Source organism: Charadrius vociferus, unplaced genomic scaffold, assembly GCF_000708025.1.
Source record: "Charadrius vociferus isolate BGI_N301 unplaced genomic scaffold, ASM70802v2 scaffold103, whole genome shotgun sequence".
Lineage (NCBI taxonomy): Eukaryota > Metazoa > Chordata > Aves > Charadriiformes > Charadriidae > Charadrius > Charadrius vociferus.
In genome coordinates, this window is record NW_009648061.1 from 6,436,480 (window position 1) to 6,459,290 (window position 22,811).

At 35.9% G+C, this 22,811-nt stretch overlaps 1 protein-coding gene across 1 annotated transcript in view; it reads right to left on the bottom strand.

Moving 5' to 3' along the window:
- Positions 1–1,536: 1,536 nt before the first annotated feature.
- Positions 1,537–22,811, bottom strand: part of ZPBP (zona pellucida binding protein) — a 34,655-nt gene continuing 13,380 nt past the window's right edge. Inside the window, exons 4-8 of the mRNA XM_009883804.1 lie at positions 14,194–14,337; positions 12,083–12,301; positions 9,628–9,704; positions 7,809–7,986; positions 1,537–1,628 (exon numbers count right to left, since the gene is read on the bottom strand). Of these exons, the coding sequence (XP_009882106.1) occupies positions 1,537–1,628; positions 7,809–7,986; positions 9,628–9,704; positions 12,083–12,301; positions 14,194–14,337 (710 nt within the window). The remainder of the gene's footprint in view (positions 1,629–7,808; positions 7,987–9,627; positions 9,705–12,082; positions 12,302–14,193; positions 14,338–22,811) is intronic.

Genomic DNA, 22,811 nt, shown 5'->3' on the forward strand with positions numbered 1-22,811 from the left:
CTGGATGTGCAGTGCTTCAACCTAATGTAATCACCCTTCCATTTTGTGGTCTGTTCATTTCTACTTACCACTTGAAAATAAGGAATAGGTAGCCTTTAGTCATTCTAAGGATTACAGTTAAATAGGTGTTAATTTCTTAACCTATAAACATTACTTTACATGCCTTTTCCTAGCTATTTATTTTCAAAGGACATTTGATAAAAATAGCTATTTTATATATTCTGCTAGTTACACGGTTTATAGTAACTGTAAGTTACTATAGTAAGTAATTTATAGTAACTGTTTATTGAGCAATAAACAGTGTCACTGCAGAAACCTAATAATGCTTGTTTTCCATTTTTTTCAAATATATTGGAGCTTCAGGCTCTGGCATGTAAGCAGTCTATTAAAAGGATGCTTATAGTATAGTATCTTTAGATAATGCATCATATTTAAAAATTAATTCTTAGGAAGTAGCACAGTATTCTTTTTATTCTTTTTTTTTTTCAGTATACAGTTCCTGAAGGCATATATATTTAAACCTGCAATCCATATCTGTGCTTGAAAAAACAAGCACCTGCAAACCCCATTTTCTAGATACAACAACACGCTAAAAATGGTCTTCATATCCAGCTCATTATTATACATGAGCTAGATTGGAAAAAGAACTAAGTGGAAAAGAAAATAAACTCTGCAATGTTTATTAAAAACGTCACAATTTTCATGGGGTATGCTCTGCAGATACAAAACAAATAGGATTTTAAACAGGATTCTGATACGGAATACAAACTTCTACAAACTTCAATAAGGCTATTAATGAATGACAATGACAAGCAATGCATTCAGCCAACCACTTAGTAATTCTTGATAGCCTTACAAAAATAAAGATGAGTGTCATAAAAAGTACTATGGTATTTTATGTCGCTATTTCTTTTCTTCAGGTAAGAGTAACAGAGTGTTATGCTCAACATGGTTTCTTTAAGGGTGGAACAGATGACTGACCCATGTAGAATTTTACATTCCTTGGGAAGACATTACAGACCAGTCAGTAGTGATACTGTAATTCACCTTGAAAGACAATTTTTAGGATGTTTTTGCATTTGAGGCTACATTGCAACATTCATGACCACTCACTGCGGGATGTGAATTGTTCACTATAATCTTCTTAACAAAGGACTGAATGCACAGGTAGATGAAAACTACAATATAGACAGACTCCTTACACCAGTCGATATCGAGAGGAGCTGAGGTCTATGACCAAAGGACTAAGTATGCAAAATACTTCTCCTTTTTTAAATTTTCTTCTTGTGATTTAAATAGTTAATCGTCTCTACGGCTATTAACCTAGCATATATTATAAAGAGCTTAAAAATGAAGTAGTCCTAAGTGGTATGACCTAAAACATTTTACCAATATGGTGATTAATCATTATTTCTTTAAAAAAAGTGTATTCTATTGACGTAACCAAAACAAGCCATAAACATTTTAAAAATATTTATTAATATTACCACATTAAAATACATCAGAGCTATTGCAAGGGCACACATCCCTCAGCCGTTAGCACTTTGTCGCTCCATATATCAAACTGCTGTCGCACTGAAGACAGTGAATTCCATTACTAGGATTGTATGATCCTGGGCTGCATACAACTATAGACACAAAAACCGAGGAAAAACATGGAATTTAAGTGATATTAATTAAAAAAAAATTACATTTGAAATGTTTAGAATGCATCTTCATTTATTTGAAAAAAGATGAGATTTTTTTCAGCATTCTGCTAGTTGGTGATGAAAAAATTGTATATATTTTATACATCATCTATTTATTACACCATATTTTTCTCTTCATCACTTTTCACTCCATCTACTTTCAGGGGATATGTCAATCAATTACATTTTAATATGGCCTATATCCAATAATGTTTTAAATAAACTTCTATAGCTGGTTGTATAAGCAATACAAGACAAAATAGAGCTGAAATCTAAGCTCGGATACTTATTAAGAAGTAGTGCAAAAATAATACATCAAACCAGAAATCAGTGTATGATGCAGACCAAGTGTTCTGAATGAAAGATTTTTCTCCTGTTGGATCACATTATGTCATTGATGAAGTCTGTACAGTCATCTGCAGAATGACTTCATCACAAAAGACTAACTCAGCATTATGCTCTTGGCAGAAAAAAAAGCACATTTTGAGCTATTTGATAATGACTATCCTGAATTATACTTCAATTTGGCAATGGTAGCCTTTCTTTAGGACAGATCTTTAATTAACAGCGTTAGTATTCAGTATGCAAAGGTAATTAAGACCTTCTTTCCTTTTGCAGGGTTGGTGCTTACCTGGTTATTTGGTTTTGCCTGGCTTAATAATGACTTTTTAGTCACTACTGCACAAACCTTCAGCAACAGCAGGATTTTCAGTATTTGGTTTGGTTTACCTTCGTTTGTTAAGGCTGGCAGGATTCACTTGATCCCCAGTGGCTGTTATAAGCTTGCCTAGCTTTTTTTGCCACTGCTATTGACTGAAGAGGGTTTTAGAGGTCTTAAGAAATGTAAGAGAGAAGGAGTCCTCTGCAGATGACATCAAAACCTTGCCTTTTTCGTACATTAGTATAGGCAAAGAAGGATGGCTTTATGGGAAAGAGAAAGCTTTACAAATACATGTAACTAAAGGCCTTTTCCAGCCTTTCTGTCTGGAAAATCAATCATCTTGTGTACCAGAGGAAAAATTCTACTCTTTTTATTGAAAATTATGGGCACATTTCTAGTTAATCGTTAAGAATTTTCAGTTTCTTTAATTGGAGCAAGGTAGACTTCTGTTACATTGGGATAAAAAGTTTATTTTTCAGAAGTGCCATCAGTTTGCTATCTAGCAGAAAGCATGAAAAGGAGAAAGGAATTTGAAGCAGGGACCTGTAGCTTATTTAGCCAGCTGCTGGAAAGTTTCTTTAACCAGTAAACTTAACTTGTTTTAATCTTTTCACTAATGGAAAACTCCTATTGGTATACCGTTGGTTTGAAAGTATAAAGATCTTAGCAAAATATTCTGTCTTAACAGCATATTTTACATACTTGCCATACATACACACCTCACAAACTGAAATGCGCACATCTTCATTTGTTCTTTTATCCTATAAGCTAATTAGTATTTTGCACTCTTCTGATTTTTAGGACTATTTCAATATTCTCTTGAGTAATGTATTTACTTTTGAACTTTCAAGTTACTATGTGTCAGTAATATAAATAATCAACATACTGGGAGAAAGAACTGAAGAAAACCAAATTAGAACTGACTATTCAGTATCTAGTATACAAAAATACCACATAAATCAAGTTCTGCAGACTAATAATACAGGACAAAAAATACTTCATAAAGCTAAAACATGTTCTCCAGAGAAGCCCTAAGAAACATACAATGTTTTGTACTGTATTAAACTCACAGCTGCATCTGATAAAAAAAGAAAAAACTAAACAAAAAAAAATAGATTTATAATAGCAGAAAAGCTATATTTAGACATTTTCACGATGTGAAAGTGACCCAGTTTCCTATTTTAAGTAAAATGCAATCATACCTCATGTTTCAAAAATACTGAATTAACTTATCCTGGAATAACATAAAACAGGGCTTTAAAAGCAGAAAAATATTAAAATTAAGGTAAAATCATATGAAATAATTTCTAAGATGTTTGTGCTTGTCAATTCTGTTTATTCAAGACTGCTTTACGGAGGAATGAGCAGTAACTCCATGTCTTTAAGTCATTGTCCCTACAAAATCACTCAGTAAAGCGTTCTGCCTGAGGTTTATCTGGTACTTGATGAACAAAATTTTGGTAAGTTTTACCACCGATGTTTTCTGCCAAAAAGAGTTCTCTAAAGATAGATACATCACACAGTGACTAATCAGGTTAACACTTTTAATTATCTAATTCAGAAAGAGATTTAGACTAGAAAATGGGAGTAGAAGGTGAGACATCTCAGTATTTAATACCATTTTAATATAAAATCAGAGGGGGGAATGAGGATATAGTATGATATAAAAGAACATGAGAGGGAAGCATGGGGAAGAAAATGAAAGCAAGTTCTAATACAGGAGATTTAGATTGGTAGGTAATGCGGTAAGTGAAAGGGTTATGCTGAGTGCACAAATTGGGTAAGCACTGCACAGCAGCATGGAGGAACCACAACTACTAGAACACGACATGAAACTAGATATTCTAAAAATAATAGAGGAAAGAGAACAGGTGTAACTGAACATCCAGCTATTTTGCTATATGAGAAGTAAAAATAGAGTAGGTTTGTTTATGAATCCTGCAGAGGAGATGCATAGGACTTTATTTCTCCATGTTCTTGGGCCTACTCCATAACCTTTCCAATTCTGCCGTATCAAGACACGGAGACTAGAAACAGTCGCACTATGCAAAGTTTAATGCACTTAAATTAGAAAGTCTGAGTAACATCAGTTTGCATGTTCCAAAATAGAACTGGCCCATGAAAGGGTAACACAGATGATAATCTCAGGTTTGCAATGAATCTGACGTGATACCCTATCACTGATGCTAACCCATGACTGGTGAGAAATGTATTACAAATTTTTCAGAAAAGGAAAAAAGAACCCAAGAAACCTCAGAACAGCTGTTCAGACTTCTATACGATATAAAGATTTCATGAATGAACACTGAAACACATGCAAGTAAGTGGAAAGTAGTAGAATTTGATGTTGTTTTACAATGAAGATAAACACGTAATTAATTTGAAAGCATCTGATGTCGCAGCACATTCAAATATAATAAACTACAGAAGACTACAATCAGAATGAAATTTAAAAGAGTACTGAATGATGCTTAAAAGGGAAATAAGAGTTGGAGAGGAATTGCTAAAGGGATTACTCATGACCTTGCTCTTAGACAGACTTTCCTAAATATTTCCAGTAAGATTATAGAAAAAGTCCCAATGAACTATGCTGACAACAAAACTGGGAGACGCTGTCAATAAGGACAAGATTTAAATAGGCAGGAAGAAAATAAAAGAATGAAAGGCCTGTATATTTGTCTGATTGAAAAGGACTCTGAGCACAATCAGGCACAACGAAAAGGGGAAGCGTAGTACTGTTACATCATATGAAACAGGTTCTTAGGACAAAAAGAAAAGCACTAATGATGTAAAAGGCACTGGTAAGACCTCATCAGAAATGCCATGTAAAATTCTAGTCACCCCTGCGCAAGAAAATTAAACTCAAAATAGGGCATGTCACATATTGGTCTGCTGAATGTAAACTCTTAGAAAAGGAGATAGGAAGTAGTTGACTTGTTCTGATTATATAATAGGAAACAAAAAAAAAACCCAAACCCTTAAGCTAAAGGGCATTCTCTCCATCAGGGCAAATGAGTATGAACTTTCCATGAATTCATTCAGACTGAAAGCTTGATCTTCTAACTATGAAACATGAGTAGGTAAAGAGACCAAAACTCCTAAATAGTTCTAAAATGGGACCTTAAAGCTGTTTAACTGGATTACAGGACCTCGTTCCTGCAACTACAAGGGAAACTATTGGATAACCCAAGAAGCTGAACTCTGCTGTACTTCCATGGAAATGTGTTTATCAAAATGTTTCTATAAGTGCATGTTTCGGAAAAAGTTCCCCACTAACAAAGATATAGGAAAAATACTTTATTTTCTATTTAAGTAACAGGCATTCTAGCAAATCACAACTAATTCTCCCATGTTAGCATGGTCTCCTGAGAACTACTGCATGAAATCTGAGGCATTGAAAGCAAATGTTGAGAACCTATAGTGGACAGTAATCAGGCTGAACAGAGGTCTATCAAACATGACCAAAAAGACTGACCTTGAGGTGGTTTAGTTCAATGAAGACAGTATCAGAAAAAGAAATTGGTTAGAGCCTTCTAGGACATACAAAAGCTATTGCAAAGATAAAATTAACAGAATCATTTCCAGATTTACTGAGACAGAACAAGAAGTAACAGGTATAAACTACATCAAAGAAAATCACATAAATATTTTAGAAAAAAAGCTTTTCAATGATGATGGTGTACTGAGTTACGTTTCCTTGGGAGTCTATGTAGTCTGTGTTCTGAGGTTGTAAAGATTATGCAGGATACATCTGTCAGGAATAATTGAAGCTCATCTCTTGCCTTCAGGTAGAATGATAAGCAGAGGACCCTTTCAGTTTTACTGCCTATGGTATGGTGGTTTGGATTCTGGGAAAGGAAATTACCAATTTTTCCAAGAGGCCAACTAAGGAAAAGAATGTATGTTTGAGCATGCTGACAGAATGACATCCTCAACTATGGGAAGTAGCAAGCAGTCAAGTCTCAGTGCTGACTGTTTTCAGATTCTTGGGTACCTTGGATGTGAAAGCTTGACCCTGGATCTGCCAAAGAGGTGTCTGTTATTATCCCAGCTGAACAGGGATCAGCTTCTTGCGTTGACACTGGTGTAGTGCTATGTAGTGTTTCTGTCTAGTGCAGGAGGTAAAGCAGCACGGCAGCTAAGAAAGCAGTGTTATTTTTTACCACATATGTTAAGCGCCCATCAGAGCTAAGAATAAAATTGTGTTTTGAAGAAAAAAGGATACAAACTACCTTAGAATGCAGTAAGATATTCTGGGGGAACGCCCAAAACAAAACTGCAGTCTGTACACAACAAATCATCCTAAAGAAGACCTGCTTTTCGAAACTTGATTCTCATGTACCTTTCCTTGAAATCACGTGCAACAATATTCTGTATTACAGTAAGTGTAATAAATTTGATAATTATATATATCCTTTCCAGGTATTTGTCACTTTTTGCTGGAAGACATGGAACAAAAAATATAAATTCCTTCTGATGAAGACAACAAATTGGAAAAAAATATCACATATGGAAATATTTCCCATGTCCTGCAATTTTGGAGTTGTCTCTATTTTCTTCCATATTCTTATTATTTCTTTTCAAAATGTATTCCATTCTGTAAACTGTCGTTCAGTATGTAATCCAGTGTTTCTTTCACCATTTCTAGGTCTGTAGAGAATTATCTCTGTCAAAAGCTTGACTACAGATTTATTCTCTATGTGTCTGTCTTCCAATGTTCCCTTGAGACTTCAGGCTCAGTATTTGGGAATCATATGAATAACCTTTTCTTGGGCAAAATGCAATCTGGTTAAACCAGTCTTTAAAAAAACCTGATCCGCTCCTTAGTATCTAAGGAGGGTAATATCACTTGTTTTAATATGAGAATTGACAAAAATAAAACTACCAGAATTCAGTCCCCCCTTTTCTTATTCTTCCAAACGGATCACAGATATTTACAAATTTAACTTTATTGTGCAAAGCTATACAGAGTGATTATCTATTATTCTTACTTTACTCAGATCTGAAATGTAACATTTAAGTTTGTAATTAGATAAAAGCATTGCATTATTATGCCCGCTTTTATAAATTTAAGACAAAAAATAATTGTCTTGTTTGTCTCACCATAAAACAGCGCTTGAAACATACCTTGTCAGATAACAGATTTTCTATGCTAATTCCAAAAACCCTAACTGCTGTGTGGAGGTCTGAACTTAATCTGATTGATTTTAATTTAAATCTGTCCATAGAACTTGTGAGTCTGGCTTCAAATCTAAAGCAACAAGGTCTTACTAAAGTTCTACCCAAGTACTAACCTGATTTAGTGCTGGTTACCTTGACAGACTTGGCAGGATCACAGTCCAAAACAGTATGGCATAACAATTTTATAAAGATAAATAGTAAAGTACTGAGTTAAATCAGAGCAAAAAACATTGTAACAGTATGTAATACTTTGTACAGTAAATGAATATTTCACTTACCACAACACTCTGGACAGTCTGGATGTAGTAGAGCATTGATTCCATACCCTGGATAGCAGCGATCAACCAATACCATTTGCAGAGTGCCTTCAATGTAGTATATTTCAGGCAACGGTTCAGAACTTTTCCTGCTAACTTCCACTTGTTGCTTAAAAAATCTCTGTATAAGGTGTTTTGCCTAAATTGAAACAAATACTTTTTCAGATTCTTTGATGGAAAGTGGTCAGAATACAGGAAAAGACAAAAGAATATGAGTATGAGTTAGGACTAAGATTTAAAGGATGTATCACTGAATCTTTTGATTGTAGCTGAACGGAAACAGGAGGACAATCTGATATTCTTGGATATGTTGGCTTTAATTTAGATAAACCTTGATCAGTTACCGTGTTGGAAAGTATTCAGGATTTTACAAATACAACTTTAAAAGTAAATCCATGGCAATTCTGCCTACATTAGACAACTGTAGCCCAACATCAGTAGACTTGCAGCTTTCCATCTATATAGGTACTATTATTTAGGTCCACTTATATTTCAGACATATTTTCCATCTTTATTAGCTATTTCTGTTCAATAAAAAGCAAATGTCAAATGTGTCCTGAAGCCAAGTTAAATAAGGGTATTATTATTATTATTATTATTATTATTACATCAGTCAAATACAATCACAGAAGACTAATTCCCTTACTCAAAAAGATTTGCACAAATATAACACTAGATAGGAAAAACGTTCCTTTCAATCAGTGCAGAATCAGCAGCACAATCAGAAATACTAGGATACAAGGGAACCCATCTACTCCATCTCCCAAGCTAAAGGCAATGTTTATTTTTAAAAATCCTTTATTTTTATTTCTCTGGACTTTTGGACCATTTTTAATGAAGTTTCTTCCACTGGAATTTTAAAGATTTTAAGTCATAGTAGTTAAAATTTAAAATGTGACTTCTAACTAGCTAAAAAAAAAACCCAAACAGACCCATTAGCATTTGACAAAGTCTAACAGTAAAAAGTATCAATGCTTCATATCCAGAAAGTGTTTCATTTGTATACAGAGATTAATTATATATAAAGCTAAAAAGAAAAAAACCCAAACCTTTAATAGGCTTGCAAGGTTCAGTACACACACAACTTGGCAAAAACACATTTATTCATGCTCTTTTAATTTGATCCTCTCGTCTGTATGAAAAAGATGAACTTTGATCATGAGCTTTCCCCACAAATTTAGGGGTTTTCTTCAGTGGCCAGAATGGAAACAGCTAAATGAGTATGACCTTATTTTAGACTCCCTTACCCCTCCGCTGGAATCCCAACGCATGATTTGCATACCTGCTATTTCTTAGTATACGTCCTGTATTTCCCTTCCTCTTTTATCTTTTACCCTTTAAGAACCTCTGAATTAACAGTTAACCTAGTAAGCAAGACTCTGGTTCCTAGTTCTCTACTGTAAAAGCCAAACACCTGCAAGCAGCTAAAATTCTGCCAGATCAATAAAATCACTTTGAAGTCAAGGAAATGCACTATCATTGCAAAACAGCATGTTTGATATTTATAAGATAGCACATCTTCAAAGTTTTCCAACTGTCTTCCCACTTTTCATACTCTTAATATACTGTCTTTAATGCAGACTGATAGTGTGATCTGCCTTATCCATAACGGCAATAGAATATTAGCAATTTTAACTGATACCAATTTATATTCACTAAAACTTTTATATTGATTTATTAATTTACTAAACAAAGTATGTTTCATGTTTTATGTTATTATACTTCATTGTGAGAGTAGCTTCATATGTTAGTTGCCCTTTTATTCCTCCATCTACTGTACCTTGTTTAGTCTATGAGATGCATCACAAGCACTTTCCTGACATAGTATGTCGTGTTTTTCTCTGTTTAAGGAAGCAACTGTAACAAAACACAATCTGTTTATAGAAGACCGAAGTCAATGAAATCAACATTTATTTTTTGATTTACTGGTTTAAGATTCTAGGCAGTTCTGATGCCAGTCTTCAAGATTTTTTACCGTATTTCAGATGTCTAACTTGCAACGTTTTAAAGAAATCACAGAGCTTGTCTTCTTACAGACATTACATATCTATGTCTGATTTTCAGTATACTTAAATAGTTCATGGGAACTGTCATTTATTTGTAAATTCTAATAGCAAGGAAATCTATAATTCTGGACTCTTCCCAGATTTCTAAATATCTGAATCCTTTCGAAAGAAGTAAGCTACTCCCTCTCTAATTACCTGCCTGCCATTGTGGATTTACCAAGACTCGGGTTATAAAACAGCCATCCAGGAACCCTAACAGTTCAAGCTTCTGACTATTTCTGCAATGGACTCAAATTTTCTCTCAAGAACAATCAATCAGGACAATATCTAGTGCTTTTAAAGATCTTGCCCGTTCCTCACCCTGCACAAATACATCAGTTCCTGAGCCTCACCAACTCAACCCTTCACATTCTCGTAGGAATGCCTATGACACATGGAACCAAATAAAGACTTCAAGTACAGACTGAAGAAAAGGTGTAGTTATATTTTAGTAATCCATTTGCATGGGTCCACATTCCTTGTCAACTGACTAGTACTGACATGTTATGGTGAAAGCCTGGGAAATAGATAACTAAGCTGCTGGACTGCTCTCCAAAACTGACATTAGAGTGAGCTGCCATATTAAGGAAAAAATAATCTATTAACATGTGAATTTAAGTTCTTCTATTATCAGCTTTGCCCACCTCTGTCATGGAAGTAATTCTGAAACACCAAATGCTGCTTAGAAATGAAAAAGTAATTTCTAAAATTTCAAGGTACTTAAGAATGCATATTTTACCACCGGGTCATATCAAAGTTTACATCTACCTAAAACTCTGGTTAATTTCTCCTCCTAATGCTCAAATATTCTATAAAGCCTGCACATTGGCTAAATCTCATTTATGTAGTTTCAATAACCTCAGAATTAACCTTAACTAACTACACTGTCAGTAATGAGACTCTTCAGATACATCAGTGCTGTCCACTACAAACACAGTTTTCAGAGAAGCACAACTAATAGTTCCATTGTTTTTCTAAGCAAGTATATTTAATTTTCAAGAAAATTAAAATTGGAAAGTGGAAAATGAAACATAATTGGTATACTTCGTTCAGGAAGGGATCTTTTCAAACTGCATGTCTTGATACATAGTGACTAATCTAATACAATATATGAAAACAATGGCTTTTTTAGAGCTGAAATAATTAAAAACAGTAAGTTCAAGAAAATACTGCAGTTGTTCTTCTGTACATTCATCTCAACAACTATAAACAGCACCTCTTTAGGTTTTAGATACCTCTTTTAATAACAAAGTATATCAAGTGAACTGAACATATACTGGGACTGTTTTACAGGTTCCTTCAGACCTCACTCACAGCATAAAGAAAAGAGTTGAGACTTTCTTTTCATACGGTTGCAGTGTTCAGAAAGAATCTTCTGAGAACAAGTCTCAAGAAAAAAAAAATCTCCTTTGGATTGACATGACACTGAGATTTCTGACTTCCACAGTTAATGCCTTTAGTGAAAAGCTGGTAATAGAAACATTTGATGAAAACAAATTCATGTTGAAGTGAGAATGTATTTTTAATAGCTAAACTTTATCAAAGGAGGATTAAGTAATGAAGACACTAAGCAAGCAGCTGCGTGGTTCTAGCTGCCAGCTGAAGTTAAACCACGACACCAGGTCTCCTTTAGGCTTCTTTTGTTTTAAAGAAATGGAAAATTATGAAATCTCCCTCTTTTATTGATGCCACTTAAAGAAGGAAACATACTGAGGTTCAACTCATTTAACTTTAGTTCTTGAAAATTAGACACCCAGCCTTAGTTTGTCATTTGGAAGCTGTTTATAATGACCAAGGCACATTGATGGAGTGATTTATGCACCTGCTGTAGGTGGCTAGATGAAGGTAATCTGGGAAGTTACAGAATCCACTGTAACACTTTCCTTCCTATGTAGACCATAACAGGGGACATGGCAATGTTTTATGATGCAAAATTAAAAAAATATTGATCTATCCACAGCTATAAAATGTTCTAAAGCTCTTCTGAAATAATGTAAAATATGCACTTTTGAGTACATCAACTATCTTTTTGCTATCGATGTGAATGTCAGATGTAATACTTTAAAGCATTTTTACAATCAAGAAACTTTATTATTAAACCCTTGCAATACTTTCTGCATATAAGCAGTAAATACGTTTCATTAACTATAAAAATTCTAACCATTCTTTAAAAGCAAGGCTGATTTTTACCTGAAAATGTAAAGAAGATTTCATTCTGTAGACCTCCTCTCTGCATTTTTACATGATGGCATTCTGCCTTAATTAATGTAACCTCACAAGAAAGTTCAGCAACAAGTTTGTTTAGTATCTGAAGCAGTATTTTCTCAAAATAAGTATTATGAGAACTGTTGCAGGGGGCTGCGTGGTACCGGGCTGTGAACTCATAGTAATTTTTAGGATCAGAATAAGCTGCAGGGAAAAATGTGGAAGATGATGAGGAACATATATGAAGTAAAATGAAGAAAAGTAATTTGTGTATTTGAAAATAAAATAGCTAATTTAAATCCTTAATTTATAAACAAAACCTATTTTGCACCCCAGAGATTTTTTAATGATGAAATAGCATATGCTGGGACAGTTGGAAACACTTAAGAGATTTTTACAAGTCGACAGTCTTATTTATATCCATAGGTAAGTCTTACTCTTTATTACTGTAATTTTTTAATATTTAAACCAACAGGAGGTTGCAGTAAAGGGATCAGAAATATGAATGCTAAGGTTAAGAAGTATACAAAATACCCTTTAGTATGTGGCACAGTATTCCATCACACACATTATAGCCAGTTATCGTAGTATGTTACATATGCTTTTGTCAACTGTCACAGAAGTATTTTAAAGAGCTTAAGAACTGAATCCTCTTCCCCAGAGATCAATAGAAGATGCAGCTAATAATATGAACAGGAATTCCTTCTCTGTGAGCAGAAGTAACTGAAAAAGCTTCCATATAGGTATTTCATTTACTTTTACAGATGGATCAGCTATTTCACCTTTACTGCAAGGCTAAATTCACATCCGGGCATCTTGTACAAATAAGTCAGTGTACCATAAGATGCATTTTCTAGTTATTACCATAAAATGTGTGTTTCTAGTTATTTCATGATAACCACTCTACTTACCCAAAGCTGAAGATCAACAGATCACAATGTGAAATAGAAAACAGGAGTAAAAGAATGAAGAACAGGGGTCATGGTGTGGGTATAATCGCAGAAATGAGAAGGGAGCAGTGGGGAAGAAAGAACAAAGGAATAGAAACTGAACAAGCTGAAAGAAGAAGCAGAACATCCAAAACAGGGTACCCAATTAAGATGGCTCATTATATCCTCTATCTGGCTTTTGCCTCCCCCATTTCCTTTCCTTTGGTGCTGCATATTCCAGATTCTTTTGTATAGATGTATGAAACTTGAATTTTGTATGCTAACATTCAGATTGGATCTTTATTGAAGGATGTAAGTCTGCATTACTGAAAACTGTAACCTTTTCCATCAAAACTGTTTCAAAGTAACTTCTTCCTTTCCAGTTCTATCAAGCAAGCTAGTTGCTAAAAGTCATGTATGAAGGCTACTGTGCCAAAGTAAAATTTATTTACATCAGAGGTTAATTTAGGTTATTGTGCTCTACCATGTTTCTAAATGAGCACTGATATGCATTTTAAATTCAAGAACAGACATAGTTCCTGCTGAAGGTAATAGGAGCTCTTGCCTACATCTCCACAAGAACAAAATATCCTTTAAAGAACAAAAGGAGAGCTAGTAATGAATAAATGACATTGCCTTTTCAATATTTCACTTTATCAAAGACTTTTTACCTGCTGACAGAAGGAAATGTAATCAGAACAGGAAAGAATAAGCTACAAATATTACATCATTAAATGATACATATTTAAAAAACACAATCAGGTGATAATAAAAGCATTAATGTGTGAAATAAATCCATATGGCTGTGCTAAAAATTAATCTCACAAAGAATAATTCAGTTTAAAATTATACTATTTGAATGTTATTAAGGATTACTGCCTATTCAATTTGTTACATTTCATTATGTTTTATGCTTCTTTTTTAAAAAGAACTGTATTCATAAGTTTATCAGTCAGCCACTCAGTTTCACTTAAGGCTCTGTAAATGTCATTAAATGAACTGCCTGGTAGTAACTAATATTAAAAACAATTTCCCAGAAAAACAGAATGTCTTTATCTCTGCAAATTAAATTCTAAATAAGCTTATATATTTAAAAATAGTAACATGTATTTTAAAAAATAAAACTTTTCCAAGGCAACAACACACTTACCTCGATTGATAACTTACCATAAATAAGATACTTTATGAAGAGGTTTTTATCAGGTTGCATTGCTGCTAGCTTATAAAAAATGGAACAAGTGTAAGCTCCACTCAGGTTGAAGTTTCTCAATATTAGAGTTCCCGTTGGTGATATTTCCACACTGCTACTTTCTAGTAAACACAATAATGAAATCAATTTAGTTGCCATCATGAGAAAATGCAGAAAGTAAGGGTCCAAATGGTTATTTACTGTTAAGCTGTGCACAAAATAATAATATTATGGATTCAGCTGAAGCCACAGCACTAAGAAACTGAAGCTGATTAGGTGTCACTCAGTTCAGCATTACACAAATATGCCTTATTGCTACTGTGTTTTTAAGTATTGGTTGACAAAGCAGTCCTAGAAACCTGTATTTATTTGATCTCAGACATCTATTGTTCTCTCCAATAACCACTTCAAAGAACCAAAAACTCCCAGAAAAAAAAAAGGATAAAGTGGGCAAATAATCTCTTTTTATACTTCTATATAGTCAAACTGACTACTAACCTTTCAGTCTTCAGGAACTGCTTCATGAATTAGCTGCTGGTCGTGTTTAACATGCAGTAAATGTCAAAGTAGGCAAGACAAGAAGTTTAAGTTAAGCAAGTACTATATAATAGACCTTCCAAAGAAATTATCTGTATATGCCAAAATGAGAATCATGTATGTTTAATATTGTAAAATAATCCTTCTGTATGGAAAGATGTGCATTTTTACAGTGGCCAAAGTCTTAACACAACTCTAGTTCACGGCAGAGAGGAAGTAGGATCCTACTTCAAAAGACAAATCATGAGCATGGCCCTTTAACCAGGTTTTTAAAGAGAAAGGGAAGCATTGTTTAAGGTCAGTTTTGGGCACTGATAATGACCCATACAGTTGCCCCATGCAGCCTGCATGTGGGTTACATGATGACAGTTGATGAGTCTTTTCCTGACTTGACAAGTCCTCAGGCAGTAACAACATGGATATGGGTTTCTCAAATAGGATGCAGCCCATCTTGCTGGCAGCTGTCAAAGAAAACATTGGGAACCACTAGATCAGAGTCAATTATAATAGACTTCAAGGTAAAATACTCACTCTGATAAAATATTTTGAGAATGGATTTTTGTTTCCATTTTCAAAGACCAAAAAAATCTTTTTAACATCCTACATAATTTAGACCTATTATGTAGATGATGGAAGCTTCGACAATTAGTGTGGTGCAAAACCAGCATATTTTTAGACTGAAAAAAATCAATGCTAAGGACATGAGTTCTATACTACACACATCTTAGGGCTTTTACTTCAGACTAGTCCTAATTGGTTTCACAGATTGAGCACACATTATTTCTCAAAGCAAACCTTTCCAATTAGCTTCATCCAAAATTAATCCAGTTTGTGCCCTCAAAGACCAGACCATAATCCACACAAAATGTCCTAAGTGGGTACAATCAAGCAATTCACTTCAAATTAACATATGACTGTAGGTGCACACTGATTTTCCTGGTATGTGATTTTAAGAAAGATATTGGGAAAAAAATAGCCTGATTGAAGTGCATCTTTTTACATACTTGGCAGGGGGTGTGGGACAACTTTGTTCCCCAAGAAACCATTCAAGCTTTTAATTAATTTTGTCATACATATCACTGTGTTTAAAAAAAAAAATAAATCAAGTGATGGCAAAAAGGAGTGCTACTAAAAAGACTGGAAGTGCAAATTCTTTGACAAGAATGGTTTGGGATTCCGTATCAGCCTAAGCTCTCACCTTGATGGCACGCTGTCTTTCATTTTTTGGATGATGAAGAGGTTTTTAATCTGATAACGAACTACTCAGGATGCTAGGTCTATAAACTAGGATGTCATTTGCTACTGTATGCTGGAATAGCTATCAGATTAATATTGTCAGAAAAACAGCATAGATCTAAGAACTATAGTTCTGACCTTTGGCATATGCAACTGCCCTGTGTGGGTCAAAAGCAACACTGTTATTTGCCTGGATAGCTGGAGCACCTTTAAGATATATCACAGACAGCTTCTGTGTATATATAAAATGCATTACTGAACTGCAAAGATGACAACAAGTCTGCAAAAGACAAAGCTTGGAAATCCAGTGAAGAGATTTGGTCAAAAATATATTTTGAAAGTACATCAGCAGAAATGGAACAGTAAAGTGTTCTTCTGACAGACTGAGTCACTGACTTTATTAAAGAATTTTATCCTACCTTGAACAAGGAATGCTTGATATACCAGAAAATATAAGAATTTTTACATAGTAAACATTAATTATTTTAATGGTATGTCTGTGTGTAAAGAATCTCCCTCTGGATCATGAAATCAAACAGCCCGTTATGTTGTTGGTTTGGGGTTTTTTTTCCCCTAGTGTTATAAAAGGAACCACCCTTAAAATGCCTTGCTCCATGGGATTATGTGAAAGAATATACTGCTTACTCAAATGAGTCTGAGTTCAAAAAACAGGATTTAAAAAAGATTAAGCTATCCACCCTCTTCTTAAATCTAATATTTTTTCCATGTTTTTCCTCAGCAGCAGGTCCAGTAAGACTTACTTCACATCACATGTTGTGATGTGAATTACATGATACGATTTCATACGCCTCTATTACACAGGAGCCATTTCACATGCATGATGGACAAAATGCAATGTGGCCAAGTTCAGAGGTTCCCTGGAGTCAGTGAAAACTGTATGATTTAAAACATAACGGAAGTTCTTTTTTAATTCATGCTAAGAGAGGAAGCTATACCATTTTCCAGGATCCTCAGGAATCTGAAGGATGCAAAACAGAGCTATTCCTGTCAGCATTATGTTACAGAAACTAAATCCCTTAAGTTTCCATATCCTTGTATAATTATATTTAGAATCATGGAATCATAGCATCATTGAACGGTTAGGCTGGAAGGGACCTTAAACATCATCTAGTTCCAACCCCCCTGCCATGCGCAGGGATACCTCCCACTAGACCCAGTTGCTCAAAGCCCCATCCAGCCTGGCCTTGAACACTTCCAGGGATGGGCCATCCACAACTTCCCTGGGCAACCTGTTCCAGTGCCTCACCACCCTCACAGTCAAGAATTTCTTCCTAATATCTAATCTAAATCAACCCTCTTTCAGTTTGAAACCATTGCCCCGTGACCTACCACTACACTCCCTGATAAAGAGTCCCTCCCCATCTTTCCTGTACCCCTTTAGGTACTGAAATGCTATTATAAGATCTCCCCAGGGCCTTCTCTTCTCCAGGCTGAGCAACCCCAACTCTCTCAGCCTGTCCTCATAGGAGCGGTGCTATAGCCCTCTGATCATCTTCGTGGCCTTCCTCTGGACCTGCTGCAACAGGTCCATGCCCTTCTTATGCTGTGGGCTCCACAGCTGGACGCAGTACTCCAGGTGGGGTCCCACCACAGTGGGGGAAAGGGGCAGAATCACCTCCCCCAACCTGCTGCTCATGCTTCTTTTGATGCAGCCAAGGATGCAGGTGGCTTTCTGGGCTGCAAGTGCACATTGCCGGCTCACGTTGAGCTTCTCATCAACTAACATCCCCAAGTCCTTCTCCTTGGGGCTGTTTTCAATCCATTCTCCACCCAGCCTGTATTTGTGTTTGGGATTGCCCTCACTCATGTGCAGGACCTTACACTTGGCCTTGTTGATCTTCATGAAGTTTGCACAGGTCCACCTCTCCAGCCTGTCTAGGTCCCTCTGGATGGCATCCCTTTCCTCCAGCATGTCAACCGCACCACACAGCTTGGTGTCATCAGCAAACTTGCTGAGGGTGCACTCAATCCCACTGTCCATGTTGCCAACAAAGATGTTGAACAGCACTGGTCCCAGTACCATGGGAAACTAAGTATTCCTATATTTTAGTTTCTCTCTTACTAAACTTAAAACCAACAGACTGATTCTCCTTCCATTTCTTTCAGTGCAAAAAAAAATAAAGTTACTCTCCACCCTCCCACCCCATCTCTTATTCAGACCAGTTTTACAGTGGAGCAACTTCTGTATTTTGAAATTATATATTAAGAACAAAAGTAAATGACAGCAGAATCAGGCCAATGGGCTCTTCAAAAACAGATTTTTCAGAGATTTAGAAACTGCTGTCAATCCAGATCATAAAATCTCATCTTCAGATTAAACTGCTGAGCATGTTCAAATTTAAATATGCAATATCTAAAGATGTCCAAATAGGTAAATTCTGTGATGAATTATACATGTACAGAATCAAAAGCTAACACAGTATATAATAAACTTGATTTCACCTCAAAATCTTCTTAGGAATGAAACATAATCTGTTTTGTAGTCCAGACAGGACTCTGTCAGTCTCTCAGGAAACATGTATAAGTCATATATCCGTTGTAAGTACAGCATGTGTATACAGATATACACATTTGATAAAAGGAGCTTCATATATCTTCTGATTCTCTTTCCTTCTCTCTCCACAGAAGAACTGTTTGATATATACCAATAGTTGGTTTTAGAACATCTGGGGTTTAGCTTGTAGTTGAGAGGCTGAGTGCAGGTATTTAATTTGTTAGTTGATTTGTTTTACAAAACTATAGTACACAATTTTTTCAGTCCTATGAAAGGACAGCCACAATCTTCCGACACAAATAGTTCATCTACGTATATATTACGTGACACTGTGTATGAAAAGCAGTAACTTTCCTGTAAATCCAAATTCTTAGGTTTATTTTTACCAAACTAGAACAGGACTATTCCAATGTTTGCATTTGGAAATAAAGATCAAAATGCTTTCTCTCTTTTGTTCTATTTAGCTGTTCAGAACACCATCAAGAATGCTGTTTAATGCAGTAAAACTTTAAGATCTAGAATATAAGAAGAAATTATTTTAAAGTTTTTTTCCTCCACCTAAAGTATATTTCGCAAACAGCCCAACAGCTGTTTAAAAACTTCAAAGTACAATTTCCAGATCTTAATACAAAAGAGTCACTATGCTAAGTGAAGAAAAATGACTTGCTAATTTTAAAGTTGTAATGATTTTATATTACATTTTGTGCAGTATTTAATTTTTTATTACTCTTTCAACTGCGCGTAAGGGGACTGGAACTATGTGTGAACAAAACTGCTTGCTCAATAAAGAGAACTGTTTTTTAATGGCTACAGAAAGAAAAGTATTTACTTTTTGTGAGCTTTTACTGTAGTCATGATATTTGATGTATACAGCTAGACAGACTTTTGGGGCACAAAACACCCTCTTAAGGTGTGTGTTAAGGGCTGCTGTGTCTCAAAGAGAATCAGATTTTTTTTAACTATGACAGATAGTACAATGAAACATAGGCTCTCTTTCTCCAGATTTTATGGTTAAATAACTGCATTTCTTTTGAAGCATTGCAAGAACAGTATTTTGTTAGTCTTCCCTACAACTCAATTCACAATTCTACATTTCCACTGAAAAGACTCTTTTCTTTCCTACAACCACACTAAAAAAGTATGAAATAATGTATCAAGCAAGGTTTGTGAATCCTAATTTCCCACTGGTATGGAGATTCACTATGATAGATATTAGAAGCCTAAATAGTCACACCAAACACACATGACTTTTACCAGTTAGAGAGGATTATACCCATTCTAAAAGGAGGCCAAGTGATCAAATTAATTTACAGAGCAAACACTTCACGAGCTAGAAACTTTAGATAGCTTTTTGTCTGTTTATGCTTTATTTTCTCTGAGTCAGAAAAAAAAAAAAAAAAAAGAATGTGACAACAGCCCTAGGAGACAAAGAAGTATATTTACCCAAAATCGTGGTGGCTGAAGCTGAAGTCCTCTCACTACCACTTTTTAAAAATAACTTTTCTAAAATCTCTCACATCTCTATAGAAAGTTATGTCAGGACAACACAAGTTTTCTTCTCTCACTGAAATGTTTTTTGCCCACCTGCTACTGATTCTAGTACACCTGAAGTTGCCACAGAGCAAAAAATCCTTGCCACCATAGCTTTTTTGCTAGTGAACCAAGGTTGACGTAGCAACTTGGAATACTACTGAAGCAATCTGCCTGAAGAGATTGAAAGCTGCCAAGTGGAAGAAGTCTGAGGTCTCCATGGTTTTCTGTTCTACACTGTTAACACTGCAGTTTGAGTAAACAGAAACCAGAGTGGTGAAACAGGCAATTTTTGTTAATTGTGAATCAGGAGGTTGTATTCTGTCTGATCAGATTAAGCTCAGTACTTCAACACATGACAATATACTTTATACTGTGTCTGTCATGCATCACAGACTGGGCATCAAAATACTTCAGTTACAATGCAGGACACAGTTAACCAGAATATATCCATCCCAAGGGAGATTAGCAGTTTCATGTAAAATGACATAGCCCACAGGCTTAAGTATAAGCAAAATCACCTATACCACTTTGAAGCAAAGAATGCTAAAAATTCTTTCTGAGAGCAAAGACTGTTACCAGAGCCAGAGCAAAAACACAGTGCAGTGTTAGATATCATATAAATGTGAAATGCTCTACTGTGAAGGTTAGAGGATTAAGAATGAAGAATTGCTATGGTGTAAACTGTATTTCAGACTGCATAACAGGAAAATATAAGACCAAGGCCAGAGTTCTGATAGACGCAAGTATAGACCAAGAGGAAATCAAATAGGTTTTGGAAAGACTACTATTGTAAAAGGATAAGCTAAATTGTTCGTAAGTTAAATTGTAAACTAAATTAAGAGATTAAACAGGTTTATAAATTCATCACAATGCTTATTGTTGTTTTTTAAAAATAAATTGCACTGAAGAGTAAATGAGACATATGCATAAGGAAATAAAAAAAAAGAACTCAGGTCCCCAGCTCAGACTTGGAAAGATACTGCTGATGAGCAAGTCATGATCTCTAAGCAACCCCTATGATGTGAGAAAAATAACATACATACAAGTAGCCCAACATACTCCACACAGAAACAGTCATTTGAGGTTTTCATGCCATACTAGCAGATTAGTACAGTGATTTCATTAGAGGCGTTTTTCTGAAAATAAATGTTTAAATTCTCCGTGAGCAGATTAACCAGAAGCTGAAATTGGCAAAGGATGTGAAGGGCCAACAGAAATACATGAAATAAAGGAAGAACGATAAAAATGCTGGCCCAAGGCTGAATGAGGATGAATGACCTAGTGACAAATCACAGAATCACAGAATCACAGAATGGTTAGGGTTGGAAGGGACCTCTGGAGATCATCTAGTCCAACCCCCCCGCCAGAGCAGGGTCACCTACAACAGATTGCACAGGACAGCGTCCAGGCAGGTTTTGAATGTCTCCAGAGTGGGAGACTCCACAACCTCTCTGGGCAGCCTGTTCCAGTGCTCCACTACCCTCAAGGTAAAGAAGTTCCTCCTCATGTTAAGATGGAACTTCCTGTGTTCAAGCTTGTGCCCATTACCCCTAGTCCTATCACTGGGCACCACTGAAAAAAGACTGCTCCCATCCCCCTGGCATCCTCCCTTTAAGTATTTATAAGTATTAATAAGATCCCCCCTCAATCTTCTTTTCTCTAGACTAAAGAGACCCAAGTCCCTCAGCCTTTCCTCATATGAGAGATGTTCCAATCCCCTAATCATCTTTGTAGCCTGACACAGAAAACACTGAGGCATACAACGCTGCAAGGGCTCCTTTCCAGCCCTGCCCCAGGCTCTACCAGAGTTTAGAGGAGATGCTACAGGGAGAGAGAAGTGTGGGGTTAGGGACTGACTTAAGTGAGCTGGACATATACAAGTTTATAGACCAGAATGAGATATATCTAAGGACGCTGAGGGAGCTAAGTAATTAATGACTGTTGTCTATTTTGATGGTCATGAGGTCCCCAATGACTGGAAAGACCAAAAAAATACATCCATGATAAAAACAGGCAAGGAAGAAGACCCAGGGAATCACAGGTCAGCCATCCTCACGCCAGGCCCTGCAAAGATGATAGAACTGCTGGAAGTCATTTCCAGATGCACGAATGACAAAACAGTCATTGAGAAAAGGCAGCATCAATTTGCCTTTGGTAAATCATGGCTGACCAGCCTAAGTGTCTTCTGCCTCTGAGGCATTAAATGACTGCTTCTGAGGATGAGGGGAAAGCAGTAGATGTCATATACACTCAAAGCTTTTAGCCAGGATTTCAGTACAGTCCTCCGTCACATCGCTGTAGCCCAACTATGGACACATCGACTACAAGTGGAATGTAAGATGGATGAAAAATTGTCGCATCATCATTCTGAAGACTGGTCTACCTAGCAACCAGTTATGAAGGGCTTTCCTCAGGGCTGATAAAAGCACCAGAACTGCTTAACATCTTTACCAGTGTCCTACACCACAGGACTGAAGGCTTTCTCATCCAGTATGCAAAAGACATCAAAGTGGCGGGGTGGCTGATACACTACAGGACATTGCTGCCATTGAGTGGGACCTTGCACGAGCAGAGAGACAGTCTGCCAGAAACCTCATGAAGTTCAACAGTGATAATTGCAAAGTCCTGCACCTATGAGAGTAAGAGCGGCAACGTATGCAGATGGGGACCAGATGACTTGGGAGCAGCCCTGCAAAAAAGTACCTGGGAGTCCTGATGGATTTTAAACTGAACACAAATCAGAAACATATTTTTGAAGCAGTGAAGGCTAACTGC